We start from the raw sequence: 21,875 nt of genomic DNA, 5'->3' as shown, positions 1-21,875 counted from the left end.
CATCTCTTCCATAAGGGTCCAGAGATGCAGGTGTTCTAGTCCGCTGTCAGTTCTTCTCAGCTCCCTTCTATTGTGTGCCACCTTGTCTTGCAAGAGAGAAGGCAGAATGTCAGTGGTTGTGTTGTGCTGTGTTTAGGTGAAGTGCCTGCCTTAGCTGAACAGCTGAAGGTATGTGGGGACAGTGAGGGGTGGGTGTGAAGCTGTCAGCATTGGTAGGTGTGTGAGGGTGAGGTGGAGTATCTGGTTGTTAGGTGCAAGTCCTGAGTGCCAGGGAGTAATATTGGGTGAGTGATCGGGGTGTGGTGCATTGACCTTGACCACCTTGTGAGGTCACTAGACTTCTAGTGCCACTGCTGCCAAGTCCTTGGGTCCAGATATCAGAAATTTCCCACCCTGGTGACCTGCACCCACATCCTTCTGAGGGTCGTCCTTGATGACCTCCTGGCCCTTGCGGAACTATGGCATCTCTCCTCCTGTCCACCTCCACCACTAATACCATCAGCACTGCATCTGCCTCCCTGGAACTCTCTCTTTGTCCTGGTGTTCCATTTTACAGGTTTTAAATTGCAGCAATATTATTTATTGCAGCTTCTCTTTAAGAGGGACAGCCTGTCTTTAAGAACAGAAGGCTGGCTGCCCCATGTGCTCTCAGCACTGCACTGTTTGGCCCTCTGTTGAGTGCAGAGGCAGCTGGGAGACACTTGGCCCTGTGCTACAATCGTTAATGAGGCGTCAGCACACAATTTATGTGCTGCCCACTCCCAATGGAACCGGTATGGGCAGGTTGTGAATTCTGACCCCCATGCCCAAAAAACAGGGTAAGCCTGTTATCTCTTGTCTGAAATTATTGCAGTTACAAAATTTTCCTTAGTGCCTATTCAGAATAATCCACCGGGAAAGTGGGATTGGATTCATAAGTTTTGATCATGGAGCTTGGTCAGAAAAGAGTGATTAATTCATAGATGAATAGCAATGCATGGGTAAGGTTTAAACACTCATATTGCAAATTCTTCCAAGAATGCTGCTGAACAAAAATGAATGGGTTTTCGGTTAAAAGCTCAGCTGTTTTTTTTATTTACGAAGAATCTTTTCTTAAAAATAGTCAATTTATCTATACATTAAGCCTTTATTGCTTGTCTCCCTTTGAATTAATTCTTACCCATACCCATTACTAACAACTGCTTTTACTATTTTTTTTCACACAGAATGTTCAGGACCACTAGGGATGGAGGGAGGGATTATATCCAACCAGCAGATTTCTGCATCCTCTACACACCGTGCTCTGTTTGGCCTGCAGAAGTGGTACCCATACTATGCCAGACTGAATAAAAAAGGCCTTGTAAATGCTTGGACTGCTGCAGAGAATGACAGATGGCCTTGGATTCAGGTAACAGATGGGTGTACAAAGAGGGACAGACTAAAACATAAATTGCAACTTTCTTTTCCTGGATGCTGACTATGATAAAATGTAGAATAGTAGGTCCTAAAACAGTCATTTCTTTAATGTAGCATTGATGTTGTTTTTAAAGACTATAAGATTAAAAGCCAATCATTTGAGCCTATAAAATGTTATTGTCTGCCTTTTTGTTGTCCTAATGTATGGCTGAACAATATTAATCACCATCATGATTCGATTATTAAAATGGCTGCTAGAGAAGGAAAGCAGAAATACAAACCAATTCATGAAAGATTGCGCACAAATTATCAATAGTGTTTTATGCTTGCAATTTTACTGAACTGGGTTTCTTTATAATCCTGCAAATGGTAAATGTTGTATTCTGAAGGAAAGCTATAGTTATCAGATATTGTGGCATGTCTAATCAGGCAAATGTAGATGCTGTCAGTATGAAATACAACAGTTAAATAAAGTGAGAGCAAGAATGCATCTTTCTTTTATTATTCAAGCTTAGTTTTCTAGTCAGAACTAACTTGATCAAGCTTTAAAAATTACAGTTCACAAAATAATTACAGTGATGTAAAGGTGTATATTTAAATGCGATTTTAGAGGAACAGTATTTTTTTTTCAAATTGTGCACAAATCTCTCCTGGGAATGATATATTTTCTATTTTGAAAGTTTTGTTTGATTTATTCTATTGTGTGCTAACCTAATTGTCCAGATCGAGGGAAGTGAGTGCAAAGCAGTACATGGACTGGAGCAAATGAAATAGGGGGAGATGGTGTACTGGGGAGAAATAGGAGGGAGATTGAGGAAGAGGCAGAGGGGACATGCAAGAATTGAACAGATAGTTCAAAGGAGAAGAGGTAGGAGATGAAGTAATTTTAATATTCTCTCTCCCTCTCCCTTATCTTCTCTTCCTCCCTCCTCCACCCACCGCTGCCTCTCTTAATCCTTGGATTGCACAAGGTGCATGATAATTTCCTTAGTGGAGGAGGGCAACATTGCAGAATAACTTGCCTTGTGCGGGGAGGGGTGGGTGGGAGGTGCATTGCTATAGTGAAGACAAACATGTTTGAGACCCACAGTGAGGCGAGAGATCCAGACACAGTAATATTGCTCCTTGGGGAGGGGGCAGTTGTGGGTGGGGGGGGGGGGGCGCGGTGCGGAAACTTGATTGAGTTGTGTAAATGGAGGAAGTGGTGGGGAAATACAGGCTGGAATTTTCCCAGGACCTTGAAGTTGGGATTGGAGGCAGTGGAGTGCCAAGGGGAGGAGGGAGGGGGAGGGGGGGTGGTGGTGGTTGTGGGAGCTGCTGGGAAAGTGCTGAAAAACACATCAGGTCGGCTCCCTGATGTGTTCCACCTCCACACACTTTTAATGGAGGCAGCATCGGACCACTGACAGCTACCCACCCAGCAGTGGCGGGAAGCCAATTAAGAAAGTTGATGAGGTAATTAGGCTGCATCTTTCCACACCATTCCAATTTTTTCGGAGGCAAATGGGACCCCCACAATGTGCATGGCTCACCAGCTCACAGGAGGTGAGTGCAGAGCAGGAGGACCCATTGGTTCCAGCTTTAAAAGAGATCGCTAAATCATTGGAAGACAATGGGAAGCCTGCGGTCAAGGGTAGGCAGAGAGGCCTGCCACTGCAGCAGATTCTCATGCAACCTGCTGTCACTGAGAGTGTTGGAGATTCAGAAAATTATTCAGCCCATTCCTCCTTCTCTCCCTCTCTATGCGGTGCTCTCCCTTGCACCTCAGTTACTATAGCAGCACTCCCATTGCAGCTACAGTGTAGGCTGCCGGTCTCACTCACTTGCCGGCTTCTGATTGGCCCTCCCACCTCCACAACCCGCCCACCATCCCTAATTAGATGGAAAACGTGAAGGCAGCCTACTGATTGGCTACCTCCTGTAAAATTAAGCTGGCGGGCACACTACTAAAGCACATGGGGTCAGGACCCAATGCTTGCGGCAAAATTCAGCCCATAGAAGCTGTTGCTCCATAGACAAGTGAGGGTGTCAGGATATGGGAGGATTTAGACAATGGTTTACTTTAGCTAGTGGATGGAGAAAATCCAGAAACTGCTGCTCACTGCATGGAGCGAGGTGGCGGGTTGTGGGGGGAGAGGTTCTAATCAAGAAAATGACGAGCTGAAGGGGTGGGTGCTGTTCCACAAGATCTCAGACTCGTGTGGAACTGGTGTAGAATTATGATGTATCATGGGAGAAATGGAATGGATCTAAGGCCATAAATATGGTAGCAGGCAGCATGTTGGGTCAAAGGATTCCAGTGTGGCTCTCAAGTGACTGCAGAAAGACGAAGCTGTCAAAAGACCAGTCGAAGAAGGGAAGTAGCCAAGTCTATCTGAAAGCTGCCTGAGCATGATATACTTTTCTCCGCTCCAGTAAGATCAGGGCCCATAATTATATAGTTTTAACAAATAAATTACCACGCTGCACTTTCCTGTTCCAGAACTACACTACTCCCAGGATCATCCTAGACAGCAAAGATAATCCTGAGCTTCTGTTCTCCAATACCAAGCATTTCTTTGAACTCCTTTTATCTGTCCCTCTACTGTCACCTCTAGTGACAAGTACAAAGAGCTTATGGACTTCTTTATCTCAAAGATTGAGATCATCCAATCACCTATCCATGCTATTTCCCTGCCCCACCCTTTGCCCACCAAACCGCACATCTCTGCAACGTTTGACATGGTTGGCCACACCATCCTCCTGCAATACAGTTCCTCTGTTGTCCTATTCAGTGGTATTGCCCTCACTTGGTTCCACTCTTACCTATCCAATTGAAGCCAAGGCAGCTGTGGTAACTGCTTCTCTTCCTGTCTCTGTACAGTTACCTCTTCAGTCCTCTTAAAATCTGTCATTGGTCTCCTCCTCTTCCTAATCTACATTATACCACTTGGTGACATTATCTGCAGACATGGGCTCAGCTTCCACCTCTATTATCGACACCCAGCTCCACTTTTCTATCACCTTTCTTGACATCTTCATTACTTCTTTGCTGTCTGATACCAAGCATTGAATGAGCTGCAATTTTCTCTAGTTAAACATTAAAAGATTTGCCTTTCTATAGCACTTTTCACAACCTCAGGACATCCCAAAGCACTTCACAGCCAGTGAAGTACTTTTTGAAGCATAGTCACTGTTGTAATACAGGAAACGTGTCAGCCAATTTTAATACAGCAAACTCCCACAAACAGCAATGTGATGATGACCAAATAATCTATTTCCAGTGATGTTGATTGAGGGGTAAGTATTGGCCAGGTACCAGGGATAACGTCCCTGCTCTTAGTCGAAATATGCCATGAAATCCTTCACATCCACCTGAGAGAGCAGGCCAGGCCTCGGTTTAACATCTCATTGGAAAGATTGCACCTGCAGCAGTTCAGCCCTCCCTCAAGTACTGCCCTGAGGAGTCAGCCTAAATTTTGTACTTAAGTCTCTGGAGTGGGACTTGAACCCGCAACCTGCTGACACTTGGGAAGTTTGAACATAAGAATGTAAAAACATAAGAAATAGGAGCAGAAGTGGGTTATTTGGCCCCTCAAGCCTGCTCCACCATTCAAAAATATCATGGCTGATCTGATTCTGGCCTCAACTCCACTTTCCTGCCTGCCCCCCATAACCCTTGACTCCCTTGTAGATCAGCAATCTGTCTAGCTCAACCTTGAATATATTCAAAGACCCAGCCTTCATTGCTCTCTGGAGTGGAGAATTGAAGCTATTATTTTGAGTCCCTATCAAAAAATCCCTTGCTACCAATTCCAGCCCTCTTCCCAGATGTTAGCTCACAAATACCAAATGTAAAGCCATGCCGGACTGGATGAAGAAAGGCTGTATAAAGGTTCAATGATGAGTCCTTTAGTCAACAGTGAAAATATGCAGCTTCCAAGCTACTATGCGAGTTGATTGCCTTGATTGAGGAAACTAACCACATCAATCCTGCACCAAGCTCGAACAGATTGCTGTGAGGATATCTGACTTAACCGATCTCTTTCTAACCAATGTCAATGTCAACCAAACTCAAAATGACATTTTAATATAGATAATGGCTTATGAATTATGTCCAAATGAGGGAAACAGCTTAGTTTGCTTTATATTGTAGATGCAGAGTTATTCTATTAGTTTAACACAGGCCAACTTTTAGTCTCTATTTGTTGGCTAAAAGATGGATGTATACACATTTTGGGGGACAATATTGGTTACTTGGAGTGTTGCAACTCTTCTGGTGGCACTATTGCAGACTACATCGATTCCCCAAGGGAAGGCAGTGCCGAGGGGCACTACCTGCATGCCCTGTGTGGTATTCATCAATGAGATCAATGTGGAAAGCCGCGGTGCTGCCTGCCCCTGGGGAATCGACATAAACACAAGCAGATTTCTCCCCCCGTAGATCTTGTATCCATTTCTGGATATATTTTCATCACTCATCATATTTAATAATTGTGAAGAAAAATAACTTAGCACAAATGATTGACACAGAACAAAGATCTCAGGCTGTCCATTTCTAAGTTGGCTACTTGTTGAGAAGGCAGCTTCAGAGATTGTTTATATGACAGTTAGATAGACAGTTAGAAAAATGTGTTGATGACAGCTGGCACAGAAAGACATCCTGGTGATATTTTATGTTATGCCGACTCTGGCATGAGATTCTGTTCCAGTAACAATGAGCTCGGGCCAGTAATCAGGTTCAGTGATTCAAGTTGACGCTGCTATTTTCTGCAGAGCCATTGGGCAGAATCTTGCCGGCTTAGTTTTTAACCGAGTATCGGGACTATATCCGGGTCAGCAATCTGACCCCGCTAGTAACAGGCTTTCCAGCTAAATTTTGTGGGCACCAGCCAATTAAGAGGGCATCTCCAAGACTGGTGTTCAATTAGGTGCAGCGGGCAAGAGGTCAGTCAGAAGCCTGATTGAGGGATGATTATTTAAAAGGGACACAGGCAGCACGCGGAGTGCATAACTGTGCGTTGTCAACAGCAAATTTTCAGCTTCAAAAGGAGAAGGAAGTTGGATGCCAGAAGGGGAAGGGGAGTTCCTCAATTCACCAACGTTCCATTTAAGGTCACGTTGGAAGCTGTGAGAGCAAAGAGGCAGGTGCTCTTTCTAGAGGATGGCAGGAGGAGGCCAGCCAGCCTCAGTCTATGTGGAACCCATATCCTCATGTAAGGATACAGCCTTAAAGGCCAATACAGCTGTTTATCTCTCCAACTGTCCTCAATGGAATGTCACCAAGTTCCTCTTGCTGCACACTACCCTAAGTGCTTACTTCAAGGAGGTGCTCCCATCTTTGGCCTCCTTGTCTCGAGAGACAATGGGTAAGCGCCTAGAGGTGGTCAGTGCTTTGTGAAGCAGCACCTGGAGTGGCTATAAAGGCCAATTCTAGCTTGACAGACTCTTCCATAGGCTTTGCAGATAAAATTGGTTGTCGGGGCTGTTATACAGTTAGTGTTCTCCTTACACTTCTGTCTCTTTTCCTGCCAACTGCTAAGTCTCTTTGACTCGCCACTCTTTAACCCGTCTTAAGAGCAGTCCGCCAACTCTGGCGATCGCTGGCAACTGACTCCCATGACTTGTGATCAATGTCACAGGACTTCATGTCGCGTTTGCAGACGTCTTTAAAGCGGAGACATGGACGGCTGGTGGGTCTGATTCCAGTGACGAGCTCGCTGTACAATGTGTCCTTGGGGATCCTGCCATCTTCCATGTGGCTCACATGGCCAAGCCATCTCAAGCGCCGCTGGCTCAGTAGGGCATATATGCTGGGGATGTTGGCCGCCTCGAGGACTTCTGCGTTGGAGATATGGTCCTGCCATCAGATGCCAAGGATTCTCCGGAGACTGCGAAGATGGAATGTGTTGATACTTTGCTCTTGGCTGGCATATGCTGTCCAGGCCTCGTTGCTGTAGAGCAAGGTACTGAGGACACAGGCTTTAAACACTTGGAATTTGTCTTCTGTGCCAGTGCGCCATGTTCCCATACCCTCTTAGTCAGTCTGGACATTGCAGTGGACGCCTTTCCCATGTGCTTGTTAATTTCTGCATCGAGAGACAGGTTACTGGTGATAGTTGAGACTAGGTAGGTGAACTCTTGAACCACTTCCAGAGCGTGGTCGCCAATATTGATGGATGGAGCATTTCTGATGTCCTGTCCCATGATGTTCGTTTTCTTGAGGCTGATGGTTAGGCCAAATTCGTTGCAGGCAGCCGCAAACCTGTCAATGAGACTCTGCAGGCATTCTTCAGTGTGAGATGTTAAAGCAGCATCGTCAGCAAAGGGGAGTTCCCTGATGAGGACTTTCCGTACTTTGGTCTTCGCTCTAAGATGGGCAAGGTTGAACAACCTGCCATCTGATCTTGTGTGGAGGAAAATTCCTTCTTCTGAAGACTTGAACGCATGTGAAAGCAGCAGTGAGAAGAAGATCCCAAACGGTGTAGGTGTGAGAACACAGCCCTGTTTCACGCCACTCAGGATAGGAAAGGGGTCTGATGAGGCGCCGCTATGCTGAATTGTGCCTTTCATATTGTAATGGAATGAGATGATGATACTTAGTAGCTTTGGTGGACATCCGATCTTTGCTTGTAGTCTGAAGAGAGCACGTCTGCTGACAAGGTCAAAGGCTTTGGTGAGATCTATGAAAGCAACGTAGAGGGGCATCTGTTGTTCATGGCATTTCTCCTGTAGCTGGCGAAGGGAGAGCCGCATGTCAATGGTGGATCTCTCTGCTCGAAAGCCGCACTGTGTCTCAGGGTAGACACGCTCAGCCAGCTTCTGGAGCCTGTTTAAAACAACTCGAGCGAAGACTTTCCCCACTATGCTGAGCAGGGAGATTCCAGGGTAGTTGTTGCAGTCACCGCGGTCACCCTTGTTCTTATGGAGGGCGATGATATTGGCATCGCGCATGTCCTGTGGTACTGCTCCCTCATCCCAGCATAGGCAAAGCAGTTCATGGAGTGCTGAGAGTATAGTAGGCTTGGCACTTGTGATTATTTCAGGGGTAATGCTGTCCTTTCCAGGGGTATTCCACTGGCTAGAGAATCGATGGAATCACTGAGTTCCGATTTTGTTGGCTGTTCTTCCAGCTCATCCATGACTGGCAGAGACTGGGCTGCATTGAGGGCGGTGACAGTGACATCAGTTTCCCTGGAGTACAGTTCTAGGTAGTGCTGCACCCAGCAGTCCATTTGCTTGTGTTGGTCAGTGATCGTTTCCCCTGATTTAGACTTGAGGGGGGCGATCTTCTTGTTGGTTGGCGCAAAAGCTTTCTTAATGCCATAATACATTCCTCTGATGTTTCCAGTGTCGGAGGCCAGCTGAATACCACCGCATAGGTGTTGCCAGTAGTCATTTGCACAGCGTCTGGCTATTCTTTGCGCGGTGCTTCTGGTGGCTTTAAGTGCTAAGGATGTTAACTCGCTGGGGGCTTTCTTGTAGTTTACCAGTGCAGTGCGCTTAGCGGCTATGACAGGTTCCAGCTCTTCAAAGTGAGATTGAAACCAGTCTGCATTCTGCTTCTCACATGTGCCAAAGGTGGTCATTGCTGAGTTACAGATGGCATCTCTGATGTGGGCCCACTTGATCTCTGCATTTCCTGCAGGAGTGTTTTGAAGGGCTTTTTCAAGTGAATTAAGAAACTTTCGTGACAGCTGTGGGTAAGAAATTCTGTTAGTGTTGATGTGCGGGTGGCCCTCCTGCTTGGAGTGATGTAGCTTCTTTGATTTGAGTCTAACTTTGCTGCACACCAGGGAGTGGTTGGTGTCACAGTGCGCACTGTGGAATTTGCATGTGATTTGGACACTGTTTATTGAGGCTCGCCTTGTGACGATGAGGTCCAGCTGGTGCCAACGCTGTGACCTTGGGTGTCTCCATGAAACCTGGTGACAGGGTTTAGTATGAAAGAACAAGTTGGTGATGCAGAGGTTGTGATAGGTACACAACTCCAGCAGTCTCTATCCATTCTCATTCATCCTTCCAAAGCCATGGCGCCCAAGGCAGGAGGGCCATGAGTCATGGTCGGCCCCAATCTGGCGTTAAAGTCCCCTAGCAGGAATAAATGTTCGGTATTAGGAATGCTACGAATGTTATTTTGGAGTTCCTCGTAGAACTGGTCTTTAACTTCAGGTGGGGAGCAGATGTTGAAGCATCGGTGCTGGATCAGAGGCGGTGCGCAGTCGGATGGACAGTAAGCGTTCCAACCCATTTGAAGGTGGCTCTATCATGCTGAGCAAAGAGCTTCTGATGGCGAAGCCCACTCCATGCTATCTTGGTTCTTCAGGATCCCTACCCTGCCAGTAGAAGGTAAAGTCTTGCTCTCTTATTGATCCGTTCGCAGGGAGGCGTGTCTCCTGAAGTGCTGCAATGTCCACATTGAGTCTACTGAGCTCGTTGTTAATGATGGTGGTCTTGCAAGAGTCTTTGATTTGTATAAGGTCTTCCGACAGGCCAAGACACATAGTTCTGACATTCCAGCTTGCAAAACGAAGGGCTGGTACCTTCTTTCCTTTTTTTGTCGTGCTGTTTGGTGCGGTGTTACAGTCCACTTGTCAGGCAATGACCCTGAGCTCCTAGTACCCATTGAAGCAGGTGGACTGTGGCGGGACAGAACTTCTTTGACTGGGGCTGCCCGGCTTGAGGCAGGCGGTAGCTGTCCAATGAGATGCGATGACCTCTCCCACTGACAAAGGCAATCCGTGGCGCCCAATCTCTACGCCAATTGAGCTGGACTTAAAACCCATAACTGCTGCCTTCCATGTTGTTTTGGTCGCTGTGAGGCGACTATGGAGTGACCACTCCATGGTGCGTGCTTGGGCGGAATGTATGGAGGTTGTGAGTTGCCCAAGCGTCAAAACCCCCCTCTCGGCTTTCCTAGTGGGGTCCAAAGGAGTGCAGAGCACTGCTTTTGGCACCAGTATGGCTTCAGGAACTGCCGGTAATATGCCAAACGTGACACACGACCGCCTTAGGGTTCCACTCCGGATTTTCTGTTCGGGTTTACTCCCTTAGCCTTGGTTTCTCCTGAGACGCCCACAAGGCAGTGGCGTTGTTCGCTCGTATCCCTGATCAGGGGCCCTAACAAGTAAACTGTGCAATTTCATGGAGGGAGAGGGAAGTGGGGAGGGGGTGAGGGGGGGTGTGAGGGGGTGGAAAAGTGGATGCGAGGGGGGAGATGGTGGGGGAAGGGGGTGCGAGGGAGAGGGGGTGGGCCGAAGGGGGTGCAGGGGAGAGGGAGTGGAGGGGGGAGAGGGTGGGGGGAAGGAGGTGCGAAGGGGGTGGGGGTGGGGGTAAGGGGCTGCGAGGGGTGAGGGGTGAGGGGGTCGGGGGAAAGGGGTGCAAGGGAGGAGGGGGTGGGGGAAGGAGGTACGAGGGGGTGGGGGAAGGAGGTATGAGGGGGAGGAGGTGGGGGAAGGTGGTGCGAGGCAGGAGGGTATGGGGGGAAGGGGGTGTGAGGGGAGGAGGGGAAGGGGGAAGGAGGTACGAAGGGGCAGGGGTGGGGGGGAAGGGGGTGTGAGGGGGAGGGGGAGGGGGTGGGGGAGAGGGGTGTGTGAAGGGGAGGGGGTGGGGAGGAAGGAGGTGCGAGGGGGGGAGGTGGTGGGGGGAAGGGGGTTCGAGGGGGTGTAATTGCTACCAGTGCCACGTGATAGTCAGAGTAGAAATGAAAGAATAGTCAGGATGAATGGTGGCTTGAGAGATGGTGTAGGAGGGAGGGGTTCAGATTTTTGGGACATTGGGACCGGTTCTGGGGGAGGTGGGACTATTACAAATTGGATGGTCTACACCTGGGCCGGACTGGAACCAATGTCCTTGGGGGTGCTTTTGCTAACGCAGTTGGGGAGGGTTTAAACTAATGTGGCAGGGGGATGGGAACCAAATGAGGAGGTCAGTGGACAGTAAGGAGGTAGTAACTAAAGCCTGTAAGGAACTAGATAATGAAGTCAGCGTGACTAAGGGGAAGAGTAGGCAGGGAGCAGATGATGTACGCAAAGGGACTGGTGGTCTGAGGTGCATTTGTTTTAATGCAAGGAGTGTAGTAGGTAAGGCAGATGAACTTAGGGCCTGGATTAGTACCTGGGAGTATGATGTTATTGCTATTACTGAGACCTGGTTCAGGGAAGGGCACGATTGGCAACTAAATATCCCAGGATATGGATGCTTCAGGCAGGATAGAGAGGGAGGTAAAAGGGGTGGAGGAGTTGCATTACTGGTCAAAGAGGATATCACAGCTGTGCTGAAGGAGGGCAATATGGAGGACTTAAGCAGTGAGGAAATATGGGCAGAACTCAGAAATAGGAAGGGTGCGGTAACAATGTTGAGGCTGTACTACAGGCCTCCCAACAGCGAGCATGAGATAGAGGTACAAATATGTAAACAGATTATGGAAAGATGTAGGAGCAACAGGGTGGTGGTGATAGGAGATTTTAATTTTCCCAACGTTGACTGGGATTCACTTAGTGTTAGAGGTCTAGATGGAGCAGAATTTGTAAGGAGCATCCAGGAGGGTTTTCGAGAGCAGTATGTAAATAGTCCAACTCGGGAAGGGGCCATACTGGACCTGGTGTTGGGGAATGAGCCCGGCCAGGTTGTTGAAGTTTCAGTAGGGGACCACTTTGGGAATAGTGATCACAATTCCGTAAGTATTAGAATACTCATGGACAAAGACGAGAGTGGTCCTAAAGGAAGAGTGCTAAATTGGGGGAAGGCCAACTATACCAACATTCAGCAGTAGCTGGGGAATGTAGATTGGGAGCAGCTGTTTGAAGATAAATCCACATTTGATATGTGGGAGGCTTTTAAAGAGAGGTTGATTAGCGTGCAGGAGAGACCTGTTCCTGTGAAAATGAGGGATAGAAATGGCAAGATTAGGGAACCATGGATGACAGGTGAAATTGTGAGACCAGCTAAGAGGAAAAAGGAAGCATACATAAGGTCTAGGAGGCTGAAGAAAGACGAAGCTTTGAAAGAATATCGGGAATGTAGGACCAATCTGAAACGAGGAATCAAGAGGGCTAAAAGGGGTCATGAAATATCTTTAGCAAACAGGGTTAAGGAAAATCCCAAAGCCTTTTATTCATATATAAGGAGCAAGAGGGTAACTAGAGAAAGGATTGGCCCACTCAAGGACAAAGGAGGAAAGTTATGCGTGGAGTCAGAGAAAATGGGTGCGATTCTAAACGAGTACTTTGCATCGGTATTCACCGAGGAGAGGGACATGACAGATGTTCAGGTTAGGGACAGATGTTTGATTACTCTAGGTCAAGTCGGCATAAGGAGGGAGGAAGTGTTGGGTATTCTAAAAGGCATTAAGGTGGACAAGTCCCCAGGTCCAGATGGGATCTATCCCAGGTTGCTATGGGAAGCGAGAGAGGAAATAGCTGGGGCCTTAACAAATATCTTTGCAGCATCCTTAAACACGGGTGAGGTCCCGGAGGACTGGAGAATTGCTAATGTTGTCCCCTTGTTTAAGAAGGGTAGCTGGGAAAATCCAGGTAATTATAGACGTCAGTGGTAGCAGGGAAGCTGCTGGAGAAGATACTGAGGGATAGGATCTATTCCCATTTGAAAGAAAATGGGCTTATCAGTGATAGGCAACATGGTTTTGTGCAGGGAAGGTCATGTCTTACCAACTTAATAGAATTCTTTGAGGAAGTGACAAAGTTGATTGATGAGGGAAAGGCTGTAGATGTCATATACATGGACTTCAGTAAGGCGTTTGATAAGGTTCCCCATGGTAGGCTGATGGAGAAAGTGAAGTCGCATGGGGTCCAAGGTGTACTAGCTAGATGGATAAAGAACTGGCTGGGCAACAGGAGACAGAGAGTAGCAGTGGAAGAGAGTTTCTCAAAATGGAGACGTGTGACCAGTGATGTTCCACAGGGATCCGTGCTGGGACCACTGTTGTTTGTGATATACATAAATGATTTGGAGGAAAGTATAGGTGGTCTGATTAGCAAGTTTGCAGACGACACTAAGATTGGTGGAGTAGCAGATAGTGAAGGGGACTGTCAGAGAATACAGCAGAATATAGATAGATTGGAGAGTTGGGCAGAGAAATGGCAGATGGAGTTCAATCAGGGCAAATGCGAGGTGATGCATTTTGGAAGATCCAATTCAAGAGTGAACTATACAGTAAATGGAAAAGTCCTGGGGAAAATTGATGTACAGAGAGATTTGGGTGTTCAGGTCCATTGTTCCCTGAAGGTGGCAACGCAGGTCAATAGAGTGGTCAAGAAGGCATACGGCATGCTTTCCTTCATCAGACGGGGTATTGAGTACAAGAGTTGGTAGGTCAAGTTCCAGTTGTATAAGACTTTGGTTCGGCCACATTTGGAATACTGCATGCAGTTCTGGTCGCCACATTACCAAAAGGATGTAGATGCTTTGGAGAGGGTGCAGAGGAGGTTCACCAGGATGTTGCCTGGTATGGAGGGCGCTAGCTATGAAGAGAGGTTGAGTAGATTAGGATTATTTTCATTAGAAAGACGGAGGTTGAGGGAGTCCTGATTGAGGTGTACAAAATCATGAGAGGTATAGACAGGGTGGATAGCAAGAAGCTTTTTCCCAGAGTGGAGGATTCAATTACTAGGGGTCACGAGTTCAAAGTGAGAGGGGAAAAGTTTAGGGGGGATATGCGTGCAAAGTTCTTTACGCAGAGGGTGGTGGGTGCCTGGAACGCATTGCCAGCGGAGGTGGTAGACGCGGGCACGATAGCGTCTTTTAAGATGTATCTTAGATAGACAGATACATGAATGGGCAGGAAGCAAAGAGATACAGACCCTCAGAAAATAGGCAATTCCCTCCTTCGAAAATAGGCGACAGGTTTAGATAGAGGATCTGGATCGGCACAGGCTTGGAGGGCCGAAGGGCCTGTTCCTGTGCTGTAATTTTCTTTGTTCTTTGTTCAATTGCTTGCATGTGGAGCCATCCACATGTGGACCGTCCCCGATCCGAGAACAGGAAGGCCATGCGCTCATCGTTTCCCCAGTCCGGGCACTGCAGCTCCTGCTCCGGCTCGGACACAACCCTGTAGTGGCTCCGGCCGCTGTTGACGCTGATCCTGAAGGCTGCGGCCCGGCGGCGCCAAGACAGCTTCAGGCCGCGGGAGCTGGGCTTCTGGCTCCAGCTCCCCACTCACTCTAGTAGAAACCAGGCATCTCCATTGGAGGTGAAGTGGCATGATTCCCTGGCTGGCCAGTTCCTCCCGTATCCGCCGCTGCCAGGTCGGTTGAAGTGGAAACCGAGGAGCTCATGTGGCCATGAGGCCAACTGTGCTCAAGGTAGTTGCTCCCATCAGTGCTAGCCTAACACTATGGTTGGCACTTTGAATGCTGGTTTCCCTCTTTATGGTGCTGCAATGATGGCACGTTGAGCCCATAATGACTTCCTGCTATGAACTTCCTTACTTTGCCGCGTGCTGGCACGGCATGCAACCATATGCCATTGGGAAAGAACCATTGCATAGCTCTTTATTGACTTCTTAATTGTCCTAACTGGCAGTGCGTTTCACCCACGAGGGTTCCCAACCTCACTGGCAGCCCACCCCTGGGAAATCCGAAGGGAGGTGGGAAGATGTCGGATTACCTGCCTGATGTCTTTTTTCCCCATTTTCCTGGCCCCCTTGCCCCCAAACTTGCCTCCAACAGCCTGGGAAAATTCTCCCCATTCTGTTTAAATGGATGGATAGTTCAAAGCAATGAGGCACTAAAATATAATTGTACATGTTCGTTTGATTCTACCTTCTGGGTTGGCGGTTTCTTCCTCCCACTACAGAGTGCTTTCTGTAACAGAAAATATGTTTAAAAATTCAATGTGCATGAACATTGAATGTGTTCATATCCACAATATCACTGTAAAATATATTTTGTACTTGATAAATAAAAATAATGTGAAGTGAGGGGAGACATGGTTTGTCCCTGATTTGTAGCAGGGAGAAATCACAAGCCAAAAGGATTTCAGAGGTTATTAGATCTGAACTGGGATAAAAAATACGCTAAGATTTGGTCAGTTGTTAGTTATTTAATCAAAAAACTAGACAAAATTTGTGTTGCAATCTTGATTCGTTTTACTATTATTATTAGTATTGCTAAAGTATCAAGCCCATGTAACAACAACTCACATTTATATAGTGCTTTTTAAAAAATTTTGTTCTTGAACTGTGGGCAGCATTGATTTATTTCCCATCCCTAGTTGCCTAAGAGTGAATCTCATGTCATCAAATGTAGATTAGACCAGATTGGGGCAGCAGGTCCATCCCTCGGGTACATTATTGAATCTGTAGGTTTACTTTTTACAGTAATCCTGTCGCTTGCTTGGTCATTTTTTCTGATGCTAGCTCACAAATTACTAAATTTGTTACCTTTCTCTGCATCTGTGGAAGAATGTGAAGTCTTCACACCTCTAGTTTCTCACCCCAGCATCATCCTGGTGAATCTATGCTGTATGCTCTCTTTGATTAATATATATTTAATAATAAAGCACCCAAAATGGGATATAGTACTCAAATTAATATTCAGTGGTAGCATTCCTACTTCTGTGTCAGATGGTTGTGATTCCAAGGACTTGAACACATAATCCATGCTGACATTTCAGTCTGCAGTGAGGAAGTGCTGCATTGTTGGAGGTGCTGTCCTTCAGATGAGATTGAGGCTCTTTCTGCCTGTTTAGGTGGCCATCAAAGATTCTGTGAAACTATTTGAAGAACAGGGGCGTTCTCCTGGTGTCGTCATTTTCAGTCAACCAACCTAGAGAAGTGTACTGGTCATTTATCTACTTATGAAATCCAAAATACTGTTGGCCTTTCTAAAAAATGTTATTTAGCTATGCTCATGTTAACAAACTATGTATTTGAACTGGTACGTCTTCCTGTTAATCTACTTGCTTCAACATTTTTCTTTGCATATATACTGCCCTTCCTTGTTTTCTTCCCAAAATGAATTATCTCGCACTTATCCACATTAAATTGCGTCTGTTATCTTTCTGCCCAGTCCGTAAACCTGTAAATGACTTCCTGATTTTTTTCAATGTCTCTCGCTCTATGCCAAACCCCCTACTTCTTATCGTCACCACATTTTAAGACTGTGCTCCTTATGCCCATGTCCAAATCATCCAAGACCAAAAGCATTGCTGCTGAGGTACAACACTTCAAACTCTTCTCCAACCTGAACAACAATTTACTCGAGCTCCCTTTTGCTCATCTATCAATTAACTTTCTATCCATACGGTTCTGATGATAGATCACAGACCTGAAACTTTAACTCTGCTTCTCTCTCCACTGATGCTGCCAGACCTGCTGAGTATTTCCAGCACTTTCTGTTTTTATTTCAGATTTCCAGCATCCGCAGTATTTTGCTTTTATTCTATCCATGCTGCTACATTTCCTCTTCTGCCATAACTTTGAAGAAAGATTGATGGAATCCCAGGGAAATGTTGTAGATGGCTGTTTACACTGTTTCTCTGGGGTTTCTGCCAAAGTTATGGGAAACTCCCAGTCAAAATTCTCCCCTATCATCTACTGCATTCTCTATAGAAATCTGATTGATCACTTCCAAAAACAAATCTACGTTAAATTTGTCAAGTATGACTTGCTTTTAATAAATCATGCTGGCTGTGCTTGATTACCCCATGCATTTCTAAATGCTCACTAATCCTGAATTGTGAATTCTAAGACCTCCCCAAAACTGATGTCGGACTATTTGGTCTATAATTACTTGGTGTCACATTCTGGGATTTAGATTCACTTTTTTACAGAAAAGGATTTTGGGATTGAGTTATGTTTAAGGATTGCATTTTAAAACAGAATGAAGTTCCACAGGTTTACAAAAAAAAGGCCACAAGCTAAAAGTATTGAAGCCAGACTGGACAGTTTGTGTAATTCGCTGCTAATACAATGAGGGTCAAATATCTCATCGTAGGCTTATTAGCCAGAATGCCTCCCACTTATCATGAGCACAACAGGACATGACCTTGTTAAACTCCCATCCGCAGGGGTTTATTGATGGTCTTACTAACAAATCACTGTGGGGAGAAAGTCAGCATCCCAGTTCTCTCCCAGCTGGTAAAATACATGGAACACTGGGCTAGTGAGGTCACAGGGGTCTTTGAGACACAGCTTCATATCCAGAGCTGGAAGCTGTAAGTGCAGAATACCAGTGTTTGCAGTTAGAAGCAGTATGAAAGATCGATGGTGCCAAAACCGAGTAAGGCAGTCCATTAAAGGGGTCGGATGCAACATTTATGTGATAAAGTCATGTCTTAGTTTAGCAATTTGATTGGTCAGTGGGAAGATGCAAATGACCCTGTTACAAATGTAGGTCTGCTATTTATTGCATTCAGGGGTTTGAGTTGTTCCTGTAATCAGTTGAGAATTTTATTTTAGTGCAAGTTTACTCTCACTACCATATATCTACTTTCATGATAGTATAACCTGGGAGTGGAAGGTGTTTAATAAAAGCATCCTTTTGTGACCTCAACCTGATAATTGTAACTTTTGCTTGTGTGCGTCAGTCTTTCCGAAGCGGACCGAGTGAACGCTTGGTGAGTTGAAGTCATTTAGGAATCATTTATTTCACAGCATGTGAATATACAGACCACCAGCTGTAATCAAAACATGCATTTTCTAATTTGCTTCTCATTATAAAAACAACTAACTCACCACTTTATTATACACTGATAGACTGTTTTGCAGGTATTTCCTCAATTGTCATACTTTCTGTATGACTATTGGTTATAAGAAACCAAAACCCTGCATTTTGGCATCAAAGCAAAATACTGCGGTTGCTGGAAATCTAAAATAAAAACAGCAAGTGCTGGAAGTCATCAGCAAGTCAGGCAGCACCTGTGGAAAGAAAAACAGAATTAATATTTCAAGTCAATGACCTTTTTGATGGTCTGAAATGTCATTGACCTGAAGCGTTAACTTTGTTTCTTTCTCCTTAGATGCCGCCTGAGCTCCTGAGTATTTCCAGCATTTTCTGTTTTTATTTCTGCATTTTGGCCTTCACCAGAGAATAGAGTTGCCTCTCCATGCAGTCTCCTTCTTTCCCTCTCTAATCACCATGAGTCTAGTGTCAGCATTCAGTCAAACTCACCAGAATCCACTGACTTGGCAATGACCCCTGCTGAGCTCAGATAAATTGAGTTGTCACAGCAGCAATAAATGAAAACGATCACCAGAATGCTACACAATCTTTCACTGTCTGCAACATGTTGGTTCAGACAGTTAAGTGAATCATAACCCACATCTCCAGCCTTGCAATCTTACGAATTCAAGCCCAACAGCTACACTAAGTTGAACATATACCAAGTCTTCCACTGTGGCAACATCAGAAACCCTGAAGCATTACATATCCATTTGTCCAATTAGCATGGCAAAAACTGGTCTATGCAAACCATGGCCCTGATATTTAGTGGGGCAGAGTTATGGTTAGGTTTTCCGGAAGCGTGGGTTTCCCCGAATGCTGTTCAGTTTTAACTCCATAGCATGTATCATTTCTTTCTCCAGTTTTCCTGCCCGAAAGACAGCCTGATTGATAGGCTTGGCTGCCTATTGGGCAGGCGAGGTAAGTTCAGGGAAATGTCACAGGCAGGGAGCAGGTAGGCTTCGTGATGGTGGGCTCGCAGGGTAGTGATTGCTGGGTGGGGGTTGTGGGTCGAGTGCAGTTGGGGGATTGGATATGATCACGGGAGATCAGGGAGCTCACAGATCGTGAAGGGAGATCATGGGGATTGGAGGGGTGGGGCTTTACAGGATAGGATTGTTGGGCCTGGAAGAAACACTCCTACTCCTCCTGGCCCACAAGCAGTACAGTAAAGGCACTTACCTTCTAGATTTAGCTCTTCTCGCTTCCCTTTATCTGCCTGGTTTCTGGAGACCTGGAAACCCACACAACAGCAGTAAAATATACAAACCTTGTTAAAATGTAGGTACCTGACTTAATTAAAAGGTTTCAACAACCAAGCTGCCTCCTGAGAACGGGTTGGTTGCCAGGCCTTCGCCACACCTCTGCTAACACTGGATGTGGTGATTTCTGTTTGAAATTTTTGACATTTTTATCCACCCAATCCAAACCCACCCATTTTGGGGGTTTAACGTTACCCCCCACCCCCCCCCCCCCCCCCCCCACCTTGTGATCCACTGGGTCGGACTCACCAGATTTCTTTCTTTACAATAATGACGTGCTCTTTCATCTTTCTTGTTCCTAGCTACTTTCCCATCTTAACTGGGATGAAAACAGAATGGTGTCCTTTAGGTCATTTTCCCAAGTACTGACATTCTGCTAATGGCCCAGTTTCTAGAAAAGTAGCATCCTGAACCTTGTAGCCCAATGCATCACCATGCACCTTGCCTGGCTGTTTAATTCCCTGATTCTGTACTTTATTCCTCGTCCACTTGCTGTGCTCCTCCTGACCTCTACTCTTTCTATGGCCCCATATGTTAACTCTGTTCATCCACTCATGGTAGAGTCTTGTTTGGATTCTTCTACATCCATGTTAAGACATCACTTTCTCTGTACTGTGGCCTTGTAGATCTCTCCTCCTGGACTTATCCTGTCTCCGAATCCAGACCCTGTCCCTTTTACCCTGAGGCTAAAGTCCTGCGACTTTGCCTTCACTTTGCTCAATCTATTTGGTAAATTTTTGAAAGATTTGTAAATCTGTAACAGCATTGTGATGTTTCATAAACACTGTAAAACTGACGTGATACACTGTCAAATGCATTAAACTAGACACCTGGTGCTAATTCTCAGTCTGTAGTAACAAATAAAGCTCCTATTTTGACCCATCCAGTGAGAACAGGGTGGATGTGGGTCTGATGCCCCTATTACACCTCACCCTATTCAATTCAAATCTGTCTGATTGGGAAAAGGTTTTTATGAGCATTTTAACAACTTGCATTTTTATATTAATCCTAATGGACAGAGAAACATCTTAGAGCATTCTAAAGGGTAGAGGGAAAGATCCGGTACTCAAGTTGTGGAGTGAGGCTCAAACTCTGTACCTTCTGATTCAGAAGAATGCTACAATCTGACACAAGAGGGGTTGTTATATCAGACATTGTGAATGCTGCAGTCAGATTGTGTTCACTGCTCATGAAATATTGGCAGATCTGAGGAAAATCATTCAGTCTGGTTTCAGGCAGATCAGTTACAGCATTTAGCATCTGTTAAATGAAATTGTGCAAATTTAGAGATATGATGGGACATTTACTCTGAGATAGGCAATCTGTTATTACACAAAAGCAGTACCACAAGCCCAAGAGAAACTGAGTTCTCCGCTAATAGAACTTAGATTATCCCATTACATTGAACCCCATGTGCCACAGAAAGCTGGTGATTACTCCATGTCCATGCGCCAAATCTGACATTCTCATTTGAATACGAGATTTCACATTGTCATAGTTACTTGATTATAGTCTAGCAGTAGCATTCAAGCCTGGTTCAAATGCATGTGCTGTAAAGTAATTCCAGAAAATGATGCCTTAGGGATTTTCTGTAGCCTGAATAACTGATTTACTTAGTGATTTCAATCCATTAACCCCCACCACCTGATCTCTCACTCTCTGCTGTCTGCTCCTTGGCTGTGGCCTTGAACCACAGGCTTTCCTGCCTGACAGGCATCCAACCTGTCAATCAGGCAGGCTGTAAGGTGAGAAACCTGCAGAAAAGATTTAAAAGCCATCTTGTTAATTTCAGCAGGATGTCTGGGAAACACCCGTTTTCAGGTTTCTCATCCAGAAGTTCCCCACCATCCCCTCCCCCTCTCCCTCCCCACCCCTCTCCATGGCTGCAAGTAAATATTGGGTTCATTATGTCTATAGGATCAGTATAAAATGCAATTTATTATTTATAGTGTCTTGGAGACAGTGTGATAATATTAATGACTTTTCTATCACAGTATGCTTAAAGTAACTTAGTGAGTGTAGAACTGGCCAGGCAACCTGGGAGTAATGAGCTCAAATCCATCCACGGCAATATGTGCCATTGAATTCAATAAATCTGGCTGTTTGTGGGCTAATACTAGAATAACAATCACAAACACTGCAGATTTGTTGGAAAAACTGATTCACTGATGTCCTTCAGGAAATGAAATCTGCTGACCTACCTCCTGTCTGGCCCACAATGTGGTTGACTCTTAATGCAGATAGGCTAACAAGGGATGGGCAATAATTGCTACTTTACCAAGAATAAGTAAAAAAAAATCCTAGCATAGCAGCCTGCTTGTAGGACAGGACAGGGCAGCACCTCACAGCATCCTGCAGCCTTCTCAACAACCTTTGCAAACAGCAGCATTGATACACAACCCTAGACTTCTGAAGTTGGAGAGTGAGTCAGAGAGCATAAGTGAAGCAGTCTCAGAGACTGCTGGTCATTAGCAAAGATGTCCTGTGCTTTGTAAAGTACACATGACATTGGAAATATGTCATGTCATGCTCCTGTTGTGACTTATCAAGAAACATA

General features: G+C 45.7%; 1 protein-coding gene across 3 annotated transcripts in view; it reads left to right on the top strand.

The window, feature by feature from the left end:
- LOC137368681 (EGF-like repeat and discoidin I-like domain-containing protein 3) overlaps window positions 1-21,875 on the top strand; it is a 263,542-nt gene that overhangs the window by 130,368 nt on the left and 111,299 nt on the right. For all 3 annotated transcript variants that reach the window (XM_068028831.1, XM_068028830.1, XM_068028829.1), the window contains one exon: window positions 1,206-1,387. In XM_068028831.1, the coding sequence (XP_067884932.1) occupies window positions 1,206-1,387 (182 nt within the window). The remainder of the gene's footprint in view (window positions 1-1,205; window positions 1,388-21,875) is intronic.

Source organism: Heterodontus francisci, chromosome 4 (genome assembly GCF_036365525.1).
Source record: "Heterodontus francisci isolate sHetFra1 chromosome 4, sHetFra1.hap1, whole genome shotgun sequence".
Taxonomy (NCBI): Eukaryota; Metazoa; Chordata; class Chondrichthyes; order Heterodontiformes; family Heterodontidae; genus Heterodontus; species Heterodontus francisci.
This window is presented reverse-complemented; position numbering and strand designations above follow the sequence as displayed.